Here is a 21,619-nt window from a genome sequence, read left to right as displayed (position 1 = left end):
GCTCTTATCTAAATGGCATGCTGGTTCCTCTTGCCTCCTCCAACTGCCACCTCAAGGGTGCAGTGTCCCTGTTGCTAAGCCATGCAGAACATACTGAGGCTGAGTGGACATTGAGTTACTGTCCCAAAGCTCAGAGACCATTTGTGTTTAACCTTTGAGACACTTGTTTTGAGAAGAGAAATCTCAGCACTTTGTAAAGGTCTAGTGAAAGTTAATAGCAAAATATGACCATATGAAAGTGTGCAATGTTATAGCATGCCATACTGAGGACCAGCACAATTACAAGGGCTCCTGGGTAGGAATCAAACCGCCTTTCCTGGGACTTGAAGTCTTGAACCTGACCAAAATGTTAGTAGATTTGCTGTAGGTGCTGTTAGGATACACACTGCTCAAACATACTTGTCCTTGTGCGTCCCTCAGGTAAACATGGCAATGACAGGTCAGAGTTCCTGCTCCTCGATGAGTAACCACACCAAGGAGCGTGTGACCATGGCCAAAGTGACCCTGGAGAACTTCTACAGTAATCTCATCGCCCAACATGAGGAAAGAGAGATGAGGTGAGCCTACCACGACACCACACCTGTTCACTCCCTGGCAAATGAACAGCTGTGCTAGAGCCCTCAATTGTCAGTAGTTCAGTACAATGCCTATTTTCTTGAATTCTACACTCTTATGAAACATATGATGACAATCTGTCTAGGTTCTACAGACTTTGTCTTACAATTATTTCTTAGAGTTATTTCTGATTCTTTCTTTTATTAGCTGATGATTGGAGGCCACTCCATTAGATGTTAGGAACTATTTGCCTATTCCCTCATCTTATCATAAAGATCAGACGCCATTTTCCTGATATTTTATGTTGGGCTGATCTCATCCCATGTTAAGTAGTACAGGCTGTTTTCAGTCTTCCTTAGTAGATGTGTATGCTCTTTTTGTATGCAAATCCTCTGTGGTGTTTCTTCAATGTTAGTGAAATCAACCTTTATTCAAGGGCAACCACACCCTGTCTCAGTCTGCACAGCCGCAGCCCAGTGACAGGCCAATTTGAATTGATTTGTGTGAGAATTCTGAACATGGTATCTTAGAGCATGGGTTCAAATGGGTAATTGCCAGCTTTCCTGCAGTGTTACTCCTGAGTCACTGTGGAGTCTCCGAGTAAGAAAAATAAGTCATCCAATAAATGTCATCCATTTATCCAGAATTTCTAAGATTTTCATGTCATTCCATAGAGGGACAAAAACAAATACAGGGTCACCTTTGGGGTTATGGCAAAAGAACAGCAGACAGTAGAGAATTTAAAGTCTAGTAGTTTTAATCAGTCTCACCACAGCTTTTGTTGTTTGTGTGCCGGTCTCAAGAGGAAGCTGATAAACGGTGAGTATGACACATGAAGTGGCACCCATCCAACTCCTACCACTCATTCTACTAACACTGGAGCCTAAAAAGGCAATATGACACGGTCTCATTATCTGGGCAGTTTCAGCTGAGAACAGAGAAGGAAGGGGCTATCGAGGTGTTGGGGCTGACCTATAATGAAAATCTGTATGCACTAGGACTGAAAAGCAGTAGCTTATCTATGAACAGCAGTGTCCTATCTATTTGCTTTCTGAAAGAATATGCTACATAGGGTTTCTTCTTTCTCATACAAGGTATACAAAAAGATGAATGAATATGCATAATAGATCCATTTGGCTTTTTGGCTCAAAGCAAGATAGTCCTTCTCATCATGGAATCATTGTACTTTCTTGAGTATACTGTGAGTATATATCTTCCACCAAAAGTTGAGTGAAATAATAATGTGTGTTTCTGTTCCAGGCAGCAGAAGTTGGAGAAGGTGATGGATCAAGAGGGCTTGGCAGATGACGATGTGAGTGGGAACAGTTAATTTTCACACACACACTTTGGACGGTTAGCTGTGCTTTGTGCTTCAGGACATTTTTGTTTGGATATCATACTATCATATTGTTAACACACACATATGCAAACATTTTCCAGACGCACACACACTAACTATTGGTCTCTCTCTCTGCCTGTACAGAAGCGTATCCGGCGCTCCCAGCACGCCAGGAAAGAGACTGAGTTCCTACGTCTCAAACGCACCCGTCTGGGGCTGGAGGACTTTGAATCTCTCAAGGTGATTGGCCGAGGAGCTTTTGGAGAGGTAGGCACCCCTTGACATATTAACGCTACAAAGTCTTGTTTATTTTGCCTTACTGATTTCCTGGTTATCATTAACCAGCCATCTGTTCATGTTTTTTCTCTTGCATTGAAAATTAGATACCCATTTGAAATCACAAATGCATACTTCCACTGTGTGGTTGTGGAGACTTTTGCTCAGCTCTTCAGTTCACGTGTTTGGTCCTCTCTCTGCTTCCAGGTGCGTCTTGTGCAGAAGAAGGACACGGGCCACGTGTATGCCATGAAGATCCTTCGCAAGGCCGACATGCTGGAGAAAGAGCAGGTGAGAGGACAGCTATGAACCTCAGCAGTCCATGCATCCTAGAAGGGTAATTTACAATTGTTCAGTGTTCTGTTACGGTACTTCAACATTCGTACAATGACCTATCTTTGAAAAAGACAAGTTGAGGTTCCAGTTCACTGCACTTGATCACATGATAATATACAGATGCTTCCTCTGGTGTCACTCTTCATTATGCTAGGGCCACGCTGGCTACCTCTACCTCAGCAGTGTGTGTCGCGGAGCTGCTGCAGTTCTCATGCGTGCGCTGTCCACACAGACAGCATCTGTACTGTGGCGCTCCTGCACTGCTACTGCCAGTGGAGAGGGAAAGAAAGAGATATATGGATCAGCAGAAAAATACTGCCCTTCACCAGATGTTCTTTTAATTTATTAACATAATGTAATTATAGCCTACGTGAGGTTTCTGCTATGACTTCCTATAATACCTATACTGCTTTTAATTTGAAACAGATAGCGGAAGCGTTGAGTAAAAACATTTTTTAGGACATATTTACATTGAAACTATATAATGTGTGTTGCTGGTATGATGTCAACATGACTATCATTTTAGACTTTAGACAAAGGCTACGGCCGAAACCGTTCTCTTAATAAATCACTTTCTTGCATCTGGAACCTGAGTGTGCGGCTTCTACCTCTTTCAACATGACTATCAACAGATCATTTTTCTTGCACGTCACACAGAAAAAATTGCCAAGACTCTAGATGACGGCGCAGCAGACGCGTATGAGACACGCGGGCTGAAGCGGGCTGTGTGGCTGCTCTACACTGTTAACGTGGGCTCCGAAATGAAAAGCAAGAGGTTCTGTGACGCTCACGCAGCATGTGTGGCCCGGGCTTTATGCTTTGACCATCCTGGGAACATCCATTCATCTACTGTTAGTTTGAAGTCTGAAGTCTCCCTGTGTGTGCTGTAGGTGGGCCACATCCGTGCAGAGAGGGACATCCTGGTTGAGGCAGACAGCCTCTGGGTGGTCAAGATGTTCTACAGCTTCCAGGATAAGATGAATCTCTACCTCATCATGGAGTTCCTGCCTGGTGGTACGGCTGCCTCCCTAACCCCAGAACAGCCCATCACCATTTATTTCAGGAGCGTGGTGTAGTCAGTCTTACAGAGACACATGTTTTGTGTAGAACAGACAGCTTGCCATCACAGAATAATCTCTGCAACACAGTTCATTCTGCAACACCACTAAACATTTGGCCACATTGAATAATCCTCAATGTCCATTGGGTTTGTGATGTGCTCCCCCTACAGGTGACATGATGACCTTGCTGATGAAGAAGGATACTCTGACAGAGGAGGCCACTCAGTTCTACATCGCAGAGACAGTTCTGGCCATTGACTCAATACACCAACTGGGCTTTATTCACAGAGACATCAAACCTGATAACCTGCTCCTGGACTCCAGGGTGAGATTGAATTAATATGCATGCTCAAGCATGGACAAATACAACACTGTACACAGTACATGCAGAGTACACAGCAGTTTTACTCATGGCTGTGTTTGGTTGTCTCAGGGACATGTGAAGCTGTCTGACTTTGGTCTATGCACTGGTCTGAAGAGGGCCCATCGCACCGAGTTCTACAAGAACCTCAACCATAGCCTACCGAGTGACTTCAGTAAGCAAAGTCAGGCATCCCATTTTACTCACTTTCTTTCATTTTTTAACAATATTAAACATATTTTGAATATATATATATATATTGAAATGTTTTACTACTAATTAATTTGACATGTCTGACCATTTTGTTTTGGATTTGTAAAGATAACTTGATATGAAATGTAACTGTACAATGTTACATTTGATTAATTAAGCTGCACTGTAGCAGATTAACTGGGGCTCATTTTACAATAGTGAAATAATGCTAGAATGGGTCTACTTCATTCAGGCAATTTTCTTGAGCAATTACATCATTTTAATACCTAACTGTGTTTTCTTCGCAGCGTTCAATAACATGAACTCCAAAAGGAAAGCAGAGACTTGGAAAAGAAACAGAAGACAGCTGGTGAGTCCCAGAAAGTGAACACACATTGAACATGTGGATTCCTGCACAAATACACTTGCATTTCAGTAGTTATGTTGCCTTGTTATAATATAGCATAGTTATAATATAGCAAGGCAAGGCAAATGTATTTCTATAGCCAGGGGTGCACATAACTTTTTGGGGCCAGTGCTCAGAGGAGCACCTAGGGATGCTGCTTGGTGCTCCCCGAGCTCGCGAGTCACGACCCGTCCCACAGGATGGATGAAAAAGGGATACATGGATAACTTATATTAGCAAAACAACATTTATTCATAAATAAAGATGAACGAACAAATGATTGTGTGCAAAACAAAAGAAACAAATGCAAAATCAAATGACTGCTCTTTAAGCATGAAAGTATGTCAGACTCCTTTAAACACACTGAAATCAACTGACATCTCTTTAAGCACTAACTGAATGTCTGTTCTTTAAACACAATGAAATCAACTGACATCTCTTTAAGCACTAACTGAATGTCTGTTCTTTAAACACAATGAAATCAACTGACATCTTTTTAAGCACTGCTCTGTTCTGTAAACACTGAAATCAACTTTTCAACAACAAGTTACAGCCTAAGCATTTATTTATGCTACAAGCTTAATCATCATCATCACTGCTCTCTTGACTGCTGTTATCACTGTCCTCAATTTCAACCATGGTAGAGGATGTTATTAGGCTATCACTTTAAATAGCTCATTATTTTGATTGTGCAACAAAGTCTTTTTTTTTTTTTTTCCTAATAGAATTCCCAACCATATTCCCTGGGTCAGGGGTCTAGGTGCGATAATGAAGCTGTAAAACAAACGTCTGAACGTTTGAAAGCTTCAGAGAAAAGAAACGTGAAGTCCCTTGGTGTTGTTTTTCCTTTTAGCGCCGAGTTGTTCGGGACTGAATTTTCACGTGGCGGCGTGATAACCGTGCGATCCACGATACGCGATACGCGGAATGAAAGTACGATTTACGATACTTTCCGAATGTTTTCGTGAGGGGAGTCGCCGTGGTCGTCGTCGGTCGACTGTTGCGATGGATTACTCGTCGGGGACGGCAAATAGTTACTTAGTGATGCAGCAGTCAGCAGTTGGATTTTGAGGAAGTAAATTCCTCTCCCAGCGCTTCCAGCTGTTGGTGCGCAAGAGCGCGTTCATGCGGCTGATCTGCCGCGCAGGATGCATTTTGGCGACGCATGCGCACTGGCGCACCAGTTATGTGCACCCCTGTCTATAGCACATATTCATACAACTTGATATAATGCACATGATATAAAATAACAATTGATAAGTGAAAAATTAAAAGAGTCATCATATAACATTTAAATACAGATACAATAATACATTTATATATTCAGTATAAAATAAAAAAACACATTAAAAAGCGTAACTCTTTAAAATACACTTGATTAAAAGCCGAACAGAACATAAGTCTTCAGCATATTTTTAAAAGTTGATACAGACGGGGCAGACCTAGACCCTCTCGTGACAGCAAACTCCAGTGTTTTACTGCATAGTGAGCGAATGCTGCCTCACCACCTTTGGTGCTCACTCAGGGAACTGCTAAAAGGCCAGCCTCAGATGATCTTAGAGATCTAGCAGGTTCATAACACACTAGCTTATTTGAGATGTATATATCAGGGGTGCAAACTTGTCACCTTTCGGCGAAATTCACAGTTTTTACCAAATAGGTAATCATTGTGTAGATTTGGAAAAAACTATAATAATTGGGGGGGGGGTCTACGTCTCATCCAAGTCACATGATACGCGAGCTTGTCTTCTTGTCTGCTAAACACCGCTGCTGTTGAAATAGCTAGGTACAATTCCAATTCCAGACAGCATGGAGAACACAGTCACGGTAAGCAACCTGTTTTAGTAATTATGCAGGTGTTACGGTCAGGGCCGCTGCTACTTCACGTGCATAGACAACCGTCAGGGCTAGCACTATCCATCTACCACCACTAGTGCTAGCGCTATGCATTTAGCACCGCTAGCGCTAACTCCTCCTCCCCCACTGACCCAAAAAAATTCTCTGCTGAGGTTTGAGCCTGTATATTGTTGTGTATATAACAAGAATAAGTAATACAGTTTTAATTTCCTGTGTTTAATTTCCATCTATCCAGGCCTTCTCTACAGTGGGAACACCTGATTACATTGCCCCGGAAGTCTTCATGCAGAATGGATACAACAAGCTCTGTGATTGGTGGAGCCTGGGAGTCATCATGTATGAGATGCTAATAGGTGAGATCCCAGTAATCTGCTCTGAAAAGGAGAATGTAGAAATGTTTTTATCCTCTGGTCCAGAGTCATATATTTCCCATAATTGTTCAGATTAGGTTTGGGATCGAGGATAATCTGATTCCAGATCTGTGGTTAAGGGCATCTTCTACCGGTAGCTTTTTAAAAAGTCAGTGTCATGTAATTGCCTTATGGACAAATGTCACAGAAGAAGCCATGCTATTAAGGCCTTGTCTACACGGAGACGAATTTGGGTTGATCTGCCAAAGTTTTTTTTCGTATGGACGTTTCGTCCACACGAAACCGCGTTCTGGGAGCCTGAATAAGCTACTTTTTAAAACCAGGTCCCAGAGTGAACAAATCTGAAGACGCCACCCTTGCATTTCCGTCTTTACAAGCCATACGCATCTTTCCTGAACCGATGATGCCATAGCCCCACCTCTCCCTTAACCCGCATGCGCTAACCCAGCCAACAACAACAACGGCGCCTTACAGGGTTGTTATGAGTTTTGCGCATGCTCCATTCTTCTTCTCTGTTTTTGGTGTAATTTGTGGCAGCATTACAGCATTTTCAGTGGTTTCGTTTGGACACATATTTCTTGAGACGACTTCATGTTTACGGAAACTTTTTTTTTTAAAGAAAAAGATTGGTTCTGCCTCTGTGTGGATGTGGCCTTAGGCTATGACTGTTTGTGTGTTTACATCCTCATGGCTTGTGTGTCTAAAGCTGACCTGTGTGTTGTGTTCCAGGCTATCCCCCATTCTGCTCTGAGACCCCCCAGGAGACCTACAGGAAGGTGATGAACTGGCGGGAGACGTTGACCTTTCCCCCGGAAGTGCCCATCTCAGAGAAGGCCAAGGACCTCATTCTCAGGTGGGACTGTCAGTTGCACATGGAATCTGTCTGGAATTTTCATAATATTGACATCAACTCCTGCCTTTCTTGGTCTCTGCCATATGCTGATCTGCTTTTCATTAGCGTTGTGAGACTTGACCAGTGTCAAATCTTTGTACCTCTGTGAGCAGTATGACCATGTAGACAAGGGTATGAAAAGTTATTCATTTGTAGCATGGAGGATGAACCTCAGAACTTATGTTTCCTGTTGGCCCCTCTAGGTTTTGCTGTGAAGAGGAGCACAGGATCGGCGCCACAGGAGTAGAGGACATCAAGAGCAATGCCTTCTTTGAGGGTGTGGACTACGACCACATCAGGTAGGAGGGCTCGTCATATGTCATAACTTGCTGTAACAACGACCATTGTGGTATGAATATATATAGTAAGTTATTGTTTCCAATGGTGCATGCCAGGGTCATTGTCATTCGAAGTATAGATTAGAATGACCTTTCACTGTGTGTCCGGTTACCAGAGAAACAGTTAGGCTCTAAAGTCAGGACTTATTGTTCTTACAGAGAGAGACCTGCTGCCATTCCTATAGAAATCAAAAGCATCGATGACACGTCCAACTTTGACGAGTTCCCGGATTCAGACATCCTCCAGCCAACAGGTACCTTGCTTATTCTCATTAACATCAGTGGACAGCAACAGTCATGATTCAACAGGCCAATGTCTCCTAAAACAAAGACTAACACTGCCATCTTTAGTGTAGTTGATATTTTGTGACATTCAATAGCCCCCTGTTTCCTTTCCACAGCTGCCCCTGTGGTGTCCAACCATACTGAGGCAGACCTGAAGAACAAGGACTGGGTTTTCATCAACTACACCTATAAGCGCTTTGAGGGTCTTACAGCCCGAGGGGCCATCCCATCCTACATGAAATCAGGAAAGAGATGAAGTCTGAATCCATCCCCAAACTCACTTTATACTCCCCTGGTGTATTCCATTTAATCCTCTGGCATTAAATGGAATACACCATGGAACATACAACTCTCCTTCAGCTCCCAACTCTCCAAAACAGAGGTAGAAAAGAATCTTCCCCACTTCAAGCTTGTTTGGGCCGCAGTGAAAATGGAGAATAGCCCATTTCTGATCCTGCTTTAGGGACTCTCCTCTTCCCTTTATGTGGGTCTTGTCGAAGGAGTCTCTCTGTCAATGACAAGCCACACCTTTTTTATCCTGGGGAAGTTCTGTAAGGTGTCCCACATACATTGCATATGGAGGGGCCTCACGTTTTCACGGAGTTGTTCTGAACCAAGATTGTATGCCATTCCACCACAGGATTTAATGTTCCCATAACTTAAGTGTGGGACCCACCAAAGAGCGGTCTTGAAGTTGTTGATATTGCCTTAGTTTGGGGACTGGTCTTGACTAGCATTGATCCAGCTCGTCCAAGGCTGATTCACCTTCACTATCACACTAACCCTAGAGGCCCAGAGCCTGTTCTTACACCAGCTGAACACACTCAACCGACTTCCTCTCAGATTTACCAGCATCCTTTACTTTGCCCTCCAAATCCAGCATGTCATCGTACGTTTTCGCTGTGGGACCAGCAAGGGGCTGGGATCCAATATGCCTTGCTTCTCTGTCAAGGGCTAGCTCTGTATTTTCAATTGACTTTTATATTAACGCAACATTTTTTCAGATAAAGTGGACTCAATAGAAATCTTCAATCTTTTTGGAAATGCTTTCCCCAGTAAAAACATAGAAATGGAGTGTCATTTGAAGTGATCATGATGCTTTTCAGGGATTATGTAACTGTTTTTAATGTTATTGTTTAAGGCTCTCTTTAAAAGCATCTTTGATGCTAAAGTGCTTCCAACATGAGTGTCTGTTGTAACAAGGCAACTCCTAACCAAAGACTGAGAGCTGAACTAGCCTAATTGTTGTAATGATCCAGTCTTATTTAAGTCTTCATCTATTTGTTTTGTTCCCATGTAAAATATAGTCACTTCTTACAACCGCCAATTGCGGAGCTGTTTTATACATGGACTCATGCAAATGTTTATAGCAATAGGATCACTGTCACTTCTTTTGAATGTGATTCCATTTGAAATGGAATACTACTCCTCTTGGAAGCCCAGCATTTTAGAGTCTTCCTTTAGTTTTGCAATCATCTACTTGTGATAATTGAAGCACCTACAATACTGTCCTATCTAACTGAACATTTTTCCTGATTTGAATTGACCTTCGCTATGACTATTCAGCTTATTTAGAACATTTGTAGAAATACATGTCCTTAGTTAGAGAGCAAAACCTAATACTAAAATGTGAGGTTAGTCAAAACCTTTGACACAAACAAAAACAATGACAGCCCTATTTTCCTCTACTCTGATTCTCTCTCCATCTTTCCTAGTCGTCTATCCCTTTCTGACCACTGACAGGGTAGGTGGCATTCAGTTGGGATGGAAGGAGAATAGAGTAGGGGAGAGGGAGCACCTTATAGTATTGGGACACACTTGGTTGTGTGCTCTTTGTGACCCTAGGCCAGGGCCAATGTCACCTTTTCACTTCATGCTGTCTATCTTTCTGTTACTGTCAGGTTTTTTGCAACTTTGGTTGGAGAGAGACTTTCACTTTAAACATTGCATTTGTCTGAAGTTGTGTGTCAAGGATATGTGTATGTCACGTATAATGTTGTTATTTTTCAAGAAGCTAAGAGGTTAGGTAGGAGGACATACTCAGACTAACTCTGTAACCAGGACTATGTGACTATCCTTAAAACACAATCCCAAATGCTGTAATTTAAAACCGAATGTAATCCAATGTGTAGAGAATGAATTTAATGCCATGATGATTCCAAAATGCTGTCATTTGAATGGAATGTAGCCTGAACCACTGGAGTGGTAGGTTAGTATCATATTGGGGCGGTGTGGGGGGGATGTCATGTCAGTCTTTTCTTTAAATATATGTACAGTGTTTCGGTAGTTGAGTAGTAGATGTCACTGAGATATAGAATCCAGGCATTTATGAGCAACAATGTTTTTGGAGACAAGTCTTACCTTTTTATTGATGCTTGATGTCCGAATGATCCTGCTGCATGCTGTGTTTAAGTATTGGGCGGATGAGGTGGCGAAGTGCAAATGATTGCCTGGAATAATTTTATTTTTAATTTATGCTGCTTGGTGTGTGTGATTTGCGTGTCTTTTAGAGGGATTGATGATGACATGCTCAGTAAAAATAGTCGGATCGTGATTGTTAAACACACACTGATACAAGGGGCAATGTAGCAACCGAATGTGTGTTTGTATGCTATGCTGTTTTTCCCTGGCGCACACGTGATGTCGAAAACACACTGTACAAACCTTTTTAATTAAGAATCATTGAATTATAAGAAGGGTGTGTTGTATATTTAATCACCGTTTTTAACATGGTGAGTGGGTTTTCTTTTGTATATTTTCTGCCATTTGACAATGAATAACTCTGCACTTAATATCTGTTTGTGTCTGAATCTAATTGTAGTAAGTACACTGCACAGCAATGCAGTCTTTCTAGGGCTCCTTTCTGAATAGAGGGTTGGAGACGAGTGTCATCTCATGGGTGGAATGGGCTAGCCAGCCATACGTGGCGAGTTATGAATTTTCACTGGAGAACTGTTTATCTGTTCTGTTTATAGACAAATGTAAGACACTTTTCGTTTGTTCAGTCGACTTCCATTATTGTACCTTAATGGGACTTACTGGGAAGTTTGACCTCTGAACTTCTTAGATGGCTTGTTAAATTTAAAAAATATTTTTAACTTAGTGTGTTTTGGTGATTCCTTCTCATTCAAGCTGTCATCAGGACAAAAAGGTTTAGGTTATTCATGTTTTAGCATTATTCATGGATAATCTACACACTTCAGAAGAATCTGGGTTAAGATGAGTTGTTAGCAAGACAAACCAGTTCCTCAAGCCTTATTATGGAAAGTCCCAGTTACTAGTCTACCACCTCCCTAGTCTGAAGACCTACAGTACAGGGCCATGCTACCATTCTATAGTTCCAACAGAAGATCATAGTCTTACAACTGATTTTTGACTGCACATTTCAGCTGCAGTAACTGCAGTCTACAATTCCACCAAGGTGTTTCTGGGAATGTGTCACAAATGTTCCCCCAAGGTAATATTCTATCTTTGACTTGTTACTCTAACAATGCTTAATTGTACTACCATAAGGTTGAGGAACCGGCAGTACTGCATGTTCGAGATGTCAAAAGTCTGGGGAGTTTACTTCACACCATACATCATTTGAATATGGTATAGCCTCTCTCTGCCTTAACATTGTGTGTATGGGTATTATTTAATTATTTCAAAGAGCACATTTATTTAGCCAGTCAATAGCAAACAGCTTGTTTCACTGTTAGTAGCAATAATTACCTGCACTATTATGATGGTAGACTTTAACAGCATTGAATAAAAACACCTGTGTTCATTCTGTGTCTGCCTCATTCCTATTTGTCTGTGGCCAAATCAAATTTCAAATATTTTACAGGATTCTTTCACTTACTCCTGCTGTCCATTAAAAAAATGTCACAATGCTATGTATGGGCACATGGCAGACATGTACAGTATTCACACATCTGTCATAAGTCCTAAGTATAATGCTTTTTAATTACTCAAGGCACACTAATAGAATAGAATCAACAGGCTTAGGGAAATGTTTTTGTGACAGTAACTGTCACAAGACTGACACATTGAACTTCATTATGTGGTCCTCTTCATTATGTCGTCATGTTGCCATGGTAACATTTAGAATGGAATGTACAGTAAGTGTATTGGTTTCATTCATAGTCGTACATCTCACATGCCTACAGCAGTAACAAAATCAGCAGGCACAGTATACATATTAAACACATGTAGTAACACAGACGACACAACAAAACATAAAACAAGTTGCATACTGCACATAGACCACATGTATAAAAGCTCTCTTTCCCTTATAATCCAACATGATTGGCATATAACGCTAGTATCACTCAAAATAACAATATCACATTCCAAATAATAAGAAAAGTGCCATTTAAAACAGTAACATAGCCCTCAGTATGGGAGGAAAAGTCTTGCAATGATCAGAGATGCAAGACATCAACATGCCCAACGATACAAGCCCTTACTTAAAATGTGCAATCTGTTACAGAGTACAAGTCCTGTGGCCTTACCAACAAGCTTGATTCCATAGGGAACAAATACAGCTCTTCGATCACATTAGGTAAAATAATCCATCAAGAGCTTCAGGATGCTGATGAGGATGGAGAGGGTAGCAGCAGATCTGACTGGCTTTCAAGAAGAGGAGGCAGCCTCAGCTGTCATTGGTCATTGTCTGGGAGAGTGGGGGGAGTCGTGAGAGGGTGGGGCCATTGAGCCTGTCCAGCTCGTCCACCTGTGGGGTGGGCATGGTGCCCCCCCAGGCTGCCCCCATCCCATCCCCTGGCACTGCCAGGTTGGGCACGCTCTTGCTGCGGACACACTGGAAGTCCACATGACGGCTCTTCCCCTCCTCCTTTTCCCAGGAGAGCTGGATGAACGGCCGCTGCACATAGTTGTAGATTACCTCTGATCTGCCGCCTGGACGCCGTTTCACCTTCTCCTTACATGTGGGATACCCTGGGCCGCATGGGACAAATGTGTAGACTTAACAATGACATGGCCTATCAAGGTCAATCTTTGGATGTCAATTGGTGAATAGTTTGAACACTTAGGAAACTTATGGTACTTAAGCCAAGGTTGTGGTGCTATTTTGAACTATGACTTCATCATTCTTTATTCCATGTATACCTCAGCAGTATTCAATAATTCCACCACACGGGTTCCTCTCCATCTTCGCATAAGAAATAAAGTCTTTCAACTCACCCTCGATTCCTATCCTGATGTTCTTCAGACCCCTCTCCTTCAGCAGGGCTTTGGCCACGTCTCTGTTCTCTATGTACTTGAAGAAGCGGTAGAGCTTGGAGCTGTACAAAACTATTACAAAGTGAGGCACACCATCAGTGCAATGGATAAACATTGACAGGCAGTCACAGGTGTGTCAATTGACACAGTTCAGTTTGCATATTCAGAGCCAGAGGGACTCTCTGAGTACTCCTCATACCAAATTGGAGGTTGGTGATTATTTGTATTGGGAGTGTTATATTACCATACTTTTAAATCATTGGAGGTTGATGACAAATTATATTAATTTGTATATAATAAATAAGAGGGTGTCTGGGATACTGATTGGCAGCCTCACTTTGGGAGTACTCCTCCCCCATGGGTGGAGGGTGCTCCTCGTCCCAGTCCACAATGTCATCATCGGCCAGGACCACGATGTGGCACTCTCTCTCCCCTCCCTGGGCACATGCCACCATGGCGGGCACCACCAGGTCCTCAAGGAAGCCCTCAAACTGCCTCCGTGCCCCGTCGTTGGACAGCTCGTGCAGCAGGGCACCTGAGAACAGAGATAGAAGTTAAACAAAGGGTTTGAATTAATCACTTTCAAACAGACAGTGCTCATGTTCAGCACTCATTTGTGGTACTAATCATACAGTTGTAAGAAAATAAAGGACAGCAACAACTTCTGTGTTTAAGGAATATTTTTACTTGTATAACAGGTAGCAGTGTTACCCTAAGATTGATCATCCAGTCTGAAGCAGCATACCAAGGATTAACATCTTCATGTCATACCGACCTGGGTTAATTGGTCTGATAGTTCTTGTCACACTTAATGTGATCACTCAACATCACTGGGTGTTGTTAAAAAAACAGTTACTAATGGTTACTAAATGGTTTCTAATGATATGAAGATGAGTGGCCATACTCACTGAGATCACGACACTTGACTGTGCTGGCATTAAAGTTAATACAGAGGTAATCACAGGCTTCTCTTAGCTCAGCCACTGAGACTCCATCAGGACACGTCATAACACCTGTCTGATAGAAGTTCTGGAAGAGACAGACACAGTGGAATGAATTAACTGCCATCCTTATTAAAAGAGCTAGAGAGCACGGACGAAAACATTATGACAAAAGTTAAGTTGGGTTGAGGCCAGGGTTCGAGTTATGTGGGAGCCAATGGGAGCTGAGCTCCCATAAGGAAGGTCTGAGCTCCCATGAAAGCAGTAAAATCATACATCTGTGGGGGTCGCTAATAATACATTACCACAACCATTATTTGATCATAAATGTCAATGTAATGAGTATTATTTATATTTATTTATATGATAAATATTCTAAAATAAACACGTTTTCCAAAAGAACTACGCGCACCAGCATTAATCTCCTGTGAATGACAGTATGCCTTTGACTGCCTGCACTTTACCACCAAGACACTATGGGGCGCAGTAGAATATTGTGCAACAGCAGAATATGATCGTTGAGAGCTTGCGAACGTGAAAACACGATTATTGAGAAGAAAACATTCAGTAGCTAGCTATCATGCAGCCCCAAAAAAGGCCACTAACAACATCAAACCAACAAATATAACAACATCAAACAACATCAAACCAACAAATATAAACTCAACAATTAGAATGTATATTTTAGCTACATTAACCTTATTGTAACATGTAAATACTGATACTTACAGACAAATCTATCCCACGTTTTCAAACGAAAACACTGGTGCATCAACTGCCACAATGTAAAGTGCGTTCGTAAATTTGCTCTGAGAATGCCGGAGCGCACACTGGGTCAACGTCATAAAGGGACCAAGTAATTTGATTGGACAAGAGGCATTCCATGAGAGCTGATCAGATTCCAAAGCGATTTTACGAACGCAGCCAATGCAAACTGTAAATAGAGCATCTAGGTTGCTAGGCAACGAATATGTGCATTATCTAAAATAACCGATAAAGCATGTCGCGTATTGCTAGGAAGGTTGTTTGTTGCTTGTTCATGGACGAGCATACATGATTATTTATGTCAGGTGCGATGTCACTGGAAATGGAGATGTGGACAATGTGTTGCTAACAGGGAAAGTGAATGGACTGTATAGCAAAAACATCAAAATTATTGGCCGAGATACCCGTGACTATCGCTTATAGCTGTTGTTTCATGTGGTGTAGTTGATGTGGTGAAATGAGTAGCCTATGGCTAATTAAAACTTGTAAGTACCAACGCTGTGTGGGCATGATTCGCGCGCGTGCATGAGAACATTTCGCACTGTTATTTTTTAGACCCCCACAAAGCTCAGCTTATAACTAGAACCCTGGTTGAGGCCTTCTTTGTCAGTGTGTTTGTGTGTGTGTGTGTGTGTGTGTGTGTGTGTGTGTGTATAGTAGTAACTCACCAGTATGACCTGAAAGATGCTGGCACTGATGCCATCTGTGAGCTCATATTCGCCTTTCCCATTGGATCTGGTGAAGTTGTGCTGTCGCGCTGGGCCAAACATTCTGCAATGACAAAACCCTGCCATTATGCATCGGCATACTTCATTATTTTTAACAATTCACTGTTAAAATAGAACCCAAACCCAAACATATTTTCTGTTACTGGCAAGACCATACTGTGTGTGTCATGTATGCTGACTCATACTTTAGTGAATCAATTAATTGCATAAATTAAATGTTAAATTAAAGCTTTCCCACTTTACCTTCCTAGCATGGTGTCAGGGTGTGCAGTGAAAGTGGCGGGGTCCACAACAAAATGGCTGCCATCTACAACCAGGGTAACTCTTTCATGGTGAATGGGCATCGGGTCTGTCCTGCCCTCCTTCAGTCCGCTCATCTCTCAGCTTCTCCACCTACCTTGCAGTAAGAGAGCTTGTGACTGAAAATGTAATTGTACTGTCATACATTCCCCTGTATCCTAGTACATACAGTATAACAATAGACTAATCTAACTTGAAAATGGTTAATTAGTTGAAATGGCAATTCTAGAGTATCACTTGATTTATTTAGGAATGGAAGGGAATTGTGAGACAATGGTAACTCACCTAATCGTATTTCCTCTATCCCTCTATCTCCTCCTCTGTGGGTATATCTGGCCACTTTGGGATCACTGCAGGGTTGGCTGTTCTGAGGTCTGTAAGGAACATCACAGGATGATAATAGTGGTCTGTTCAGGGTCAGCTCGTCTGATATCTGTCAGAATATTACATTTCAAATGGTGTGAACCTGAAAAATCATGTAACTAGAGACAGTTTGAATATCAAGAGTATTGCTATCACCAAACGGCCTAGAAACAAGAAAATTCATCAATGAAACTGATTGTAGATTTGAGGTAGGCCAGCAATCACAACGATATATTGGAATAGTTGCATTCGTCAATATAATTAATGTCATGAATTGAGAATCCCAGTTATTATTATTATCATTGAGCAGTGTAATCATATCATTAAGCAGTCAAAATAGGCGAATATACATTAAAAGACATATCATGACATGTTTTGTAAGACTTTGTCAATGGGTATGAAAGGAATTGTAGGCTACCCCTTTTCGAAATAGAAACAGCAGCAGTTCCTGTTATGCTCAGCCAGAAAGTCCACATCTCTGAATCATCAAAGGAAGCTGGTTTAAAAAATAAAATGGCAAGCTAACCAAATCGCTAGGCTAATAAAAGGAGTAATTCAGGGTTATATGGTTCTATCATAGTAGGGTTATATCATAGTAGGGTTATATCACAGTAGGGTTAGATCAAGGTGTTACATTGTATCGCAGTAGCGTTGGAGAATGTAAACATGATGAGAGCATGTGACATATTAGACCAAATAGCTTACAGCCGTTTTGCTTTTGTGCCAGCGAGTCATTATTACAGTAGACTATCACATGTATTGATCAAATAGGCTCCGCGTAGCCTACCTTGTACAACAGAGAATGCAGAGTCATTTGAACGAAACCGCGCAGGACAAGTCGCTACATGTTGCATATAAGATAATGGTCTCAAACTTACGTCACTTTCATACCCTCGGTGCGGCTATGACAGAGCTGACGATTCCGTCGATTCAGTTTTTCAAATGTGCCACCTCATGAGGTTTCAAGTTATGATAAAGACATTCACAATTATTCAAATGTGCTCCGATTATGCTCTTTCCGTGCGCACCCTGAACGGTACAATGAACCAATGGTCTGAACGTTGCGGCTGTCATATTCAGCCGTAGCCTCTCAGCTGCAACTGCGCATTCTGAATACCTTCATGTGAAAAAGATAGGACACCAAAACCCTTTGTCTTTTTCAATAGATTTAAACATATGTAGCCTACATTTGATCTTCAGTTTAACACTTTTGAGAGATGGAGGTAATCTAACTAAACAAATAAAATAATAATTATAAAAAATGTGTAAAATGTAATTAATAGAAATGCACATTTCCAGTGAGCAAAAAGTTAGGACACCCCCACATTTATTACTACTTAAAATGCCTAGAATTAAGTGCACCACATCAGGTGAAAATTAGTAGAACATCTTTAGAGAAGATTTTGGAGGAGGTTGTCTTATTTAAACCTCAGACATTTAGTTTGGTTTGCTCTTGATTGTTGAAGTGAGTGGTATCACCATGGTGAGATCAAAAGAGCTCTCTGGCCTTCAGAAAGAAGGTTGTAGATGCGTATGAGTCTGGGAAGGAATTTAAAAAGATCTACAAACAATTAGAAATCAGTCATTCTACTGTCCAGAAAATAATTTACAAGTTAAAACAACTGCCAACATGCGCCATGCCAGGCCGTCCTAGCAAGTTCAGCCCAAGAGCAGACCGCAAGATGCTTAAAGAAGTCTCTGGATATAGTCTCGCAATATCATGGACACACACACACACGTATGCATGCACACACACACACAGACACGCACGCATGCACACACACACACACACACACACACACACACACACACACACACACACACACACACACTCTCTCACACTCACACTCACACTCTCTCACACACATACACACACACACACACACACACACACACACACACACAAACACACACACACACACACACACCGGTCCAATACATGCGTTCAGTCTGTGTGATGTACTTTCAGGATAGCTCAAAGGCCATGTTCTGCTAGCTAACCTATCGGCTTTTTTAATGACATGCCCAAATAAGGACCTCTTTATGACATGCCCAAATAAGGACGTCCTGGGCTGGCAGAAGACTTCCTGTCCAAACTATGAAAGGTGTTCCTGAAGGGTATGATGGTTCTTAGTGGATATGATGATAGACCCATCCATAGACCCATTCAGATTCTTCTCAGCCAAGTGACATTTAACATGTTATAATCAAGATTCAAGTCAAAAGTATTTCAATCAGGAGAGACTTAAGACGTAAGACTTTGAGACACAAGTGCACAGGTAGATTTTGCCACAGTTGATGTCAAAGTACATGCATCTACCATCAGAAAGAGACTGCACAAGTTTGATTATCATGGGAGGTGTGCAAGGATGATACCCTTGCTGTAAAAAAAAAAAAAAAAACATCAGTGCAAGACAAAAGTTTGCCAGAGACCACCTAGACAAACACCAGGACTTCTAGAATGTGCTTTGGACAGATTAATCCAAAGTTGAATTATTTGGGCACACTAACAGAAAAGACAGCATTTGAGAATGAAGAACCTCATACCAACTGTGAAGCATGGGGGTGGAAATGTTATGGTTTGGGGCTGCTTTGCTGCAGCAGGGCCTGGTCAGCTCACCATCATAGAATCCATCATGAATTCTTTATTGTATCAGAGGGTGCTTGAGGAAAATGTGAGACTATCTGTCCAAAAATGTAAGCTGAAGCGGATGTGGACCATGCAACATGACAATAACCCAAAACATTCCAGTAAATCCACCATGAATGGCTCAAAAGAAAGAAAATTGAGAGTTCTGGAATGGCCAAGTCAAAGCCCGGATCTTAATCCTATTGAGATTCTGTGCGGTGATTTGAAATGGGCTTTAGTCTATATGCAAGACGCCCCTCAAACATTACACAGCTGAAATAATTCTGTCTGGAAGAGTGGGAAAAACTTTCTCCCAGTCGATGTCAGAGACTGGTAGACAGTTATAGGAAACGTCTAATGAGGTTATTTCAGCCAAAGGGGGCAATACCAGCTATTAGGGCATAGAGTGTCCTAACCTTTTCCTCAGTAGGAATTGGCATCTTTATTGTTTTTTTTCATATTCATAATTTAACCCAAATAAATGATAACAGAGTTACATTTTCATTGTTTTTGGTTCAATTACATCACCTCTATCTATAGATATTGTTTGAAAGAATATTGATATGTCCATATTTCTTTTTAAGTTATTTTTTCTGAGTGGGGCAGTCCCCCTCATATTTTCCTTTTTATTGCGATAGAGACAGTAGAGATTTGACAAGAAGGATGGGTAAGAGAGAGAGAAGGGCTGACATGCAGGACATGTCTGCAGCTGGAATCAAACCAGGAACCCTGCGGTTACATGATCGATGCTTAGTGTGTTACACCACTAAGCACCTCCATGTCCATTATTTCTTTAAAAATAACTAAATATTTCATTAGGTGTCCTAATGTTTTCACATGACTATGCATTGAATATGTTTCCTTATTACAGGATTCCAATTCAAAAATGTTCTCACTCTCAACACACTTTTGGAAATATATTGAACTGATAACCCTAATAAAACCAAAGAGCCTGAATATGAAACATCACATTTAGAAATGCATTGTTAACGAAATGTTTGATGGCTGCCGTTTCTCCAGCTGCAGCATGAGGCCAGTCTGCCTTTCCCTACTTTGGGGTCAACAAGAAAGCCTCCTGTTAACCCTAACCCTAACCCTTATTGTAGTAGAAAGGTGAGGGTATTGTTTATATAATCACTTGGGACAACCTGGGGGGTATTCCATCAACGTCGCTAAAGGAAAATCCTGGCTTATTTTTGATAACTCTCGCGAGACTTATCGGAATATGCCTGTATATCTTTAGGAACTCTCGCGAGACTTTGTCAGACTAAACCTGGATTTTCTTTTAGCGATGTTGATGGAATAACCCCTGTTCTTTGGGGTTGTGAACAAAGACACGGTCGTGTCTGACCACAGAACCTTTGTGCTTGCTGAGTGGACATGTGGGCCTACTCCTGTAGGTTGCTTTGTGCTTGCTGAGTGGACATGTGGGCCTACTCCTGTAGGCTGGATTCATGCTGGTCAGGTATAGAGATTATATATTACACATGGGTTTAATGAAGACCTGATGAATGAATTTTCCAACGGAACAAAAAACGTGTGTCCCATGCTGGCTTCCAACAAATTAATCTACAGGAAATGAACACTCTTTGACCTTCACGTCTCTGCCTGGCACAGAACATTTTTATTGTTTGTCAGTGAGTGTGCATGTGTTGGTCAAGTGCTGTGGGTCCAGCTGATATTCCCCAAATAAACAATCACTTTTAGAACATCATAACTTTCATGTTATTACATTTATTTATATATAAAAAACAGACCACAAGGCAATGTTAAAACTTCATTTCTGATAAATAAGACAGTTGTCAAGACACCACAAATGCAAGACTGCTTCTCATTGCTTCTCCCTGTTTCAGAGATCACAGTTTACAGGGAATGTTTGACTGCAAACTCAGAACACACAACAGAGTGAATACGCATGGCATTATGAGAAAAGAAGACGTGTCTTGTCATAATAACATAAAATGCACCTACTTTTTTTACTTAAGTGCTTAAATAAAATAATAAACCCACTCACAACGTGGCAAGGAATGTTTCTCTTCTTCATGCTTCATTTGCACGCATTCTTTTTCTCATTTACAGGACACAAACAAACACAGCCCACACAAAACCAATTCAGGACCATTTTGTGTATTCTTTAAGTCAACACTAATCATGGGGACACACAACATGTAAACAAGAAAGCGAGATGGTCTTTTATGCTACTCTAAGTAAATTGTTGGGTTCACTGCCATTACTTCATCCAACAGACATGGTGTTTCAGGCACATACCCATTAGTTTACACCAATTAGAAAATCAGACATCAGTAACAAGTCATGAACATTTTTCTATATGGCCACAGGTACTTCATTTTTGATGGCTGTTCATGTTTGGACTAACACTAAAAGCCACTGGTTGCAG

At 41.4% G+C, this 21,619-nt stretch overlaps 2 protein-coding genes across 3 annotated transcripts; one reads left to right on the top strand and one right to left on the bottom strand.

The window, feature by feature from the left end:
* Window positions 1-423: 423 nt before the first annotated feature.
* On the top strand, window positions 424-12,026 carry LOC308159586 (serine/threonine-protein kinase 38; the record flags this gene model as incomplete). Of its 2 annotated transcripts, none has more annotated exons than XM_080533403.1 (13): window positions 424-557; window positions 1,816-1,867; window positions 2,039-2,161; window positions 2,378-2,461; window positions 3,397-3,520; window positions 3,738-3,892; window positions 4,001-4,103; window positions 4,429-4,490; window positions 6,619-6,736; window positions 7,484-7,607; window positions 7,850-7,945; window positions 8,144-8,238; window positions 8,386-12,026. In XM_080533403.1, the coding sequence occupies 13 exons, from the start codon at window positions 427-429 to the stop codon at window positions 8,523-8,525; spliced, it is 1,407 nt and encodes a 468-aa protein (XP_080389529.1). In that variant the 3' UTR covers window positions 8,526-12,026. The 2 variants fall into 2 exon arrangements, with proteins under 2 accessions (XP_080389529.1, XP_080389528.1); XM_080533402.1 differs by having other exon boundaries at window positions 427-557; window positions 4,001-4,112.
* Window positions 12,027-12,905: 879 nt separating this feature from the next.
* Window positions 12,906-15,972, bottom strand: LOC308160577 (BTB/POZ domain-containing protein KCTD20-like; the record flags this gene model as incomplete). Its single annotated transcript, XM_080534520.1, has 5 exons — window positions 15,870-15,972; window positions 14,404-14,524; window positions 13,833-14,030; window positions 13,457-13,567; window positions 12,906-13,210 (listed from the first exon to the last, which is right to left on the bottom strand). Exons 1-5 carry the CDS (start codon window positions 15,969-15,971, stop codon window positions 12,906-12,908), a joined length of 837 nt encoding a protein of 278 aa, XP_080390646.1. The 5' UTR covers window position 15,972.
* Window positions 15,973-21,619: the final 5,647 nt, after the last annotated feature.

Source organism: Nansenia antarctica (assembly GCF_963989245.1).
Source record: "Nansenia antarctica genome assembly, chromosome: 6".
NCBI classification, from domain to species: Eukaryota; Metazoa; Chordata; class Actinopteri; order Argentiniformes; family Microstomatidae; genus Nansenia; species Nansenia antarctica.
Note: the sequence above shows the minus strand (reverse complement) of the source record. Positions and strands in the feature narration are given on the sequence as shown.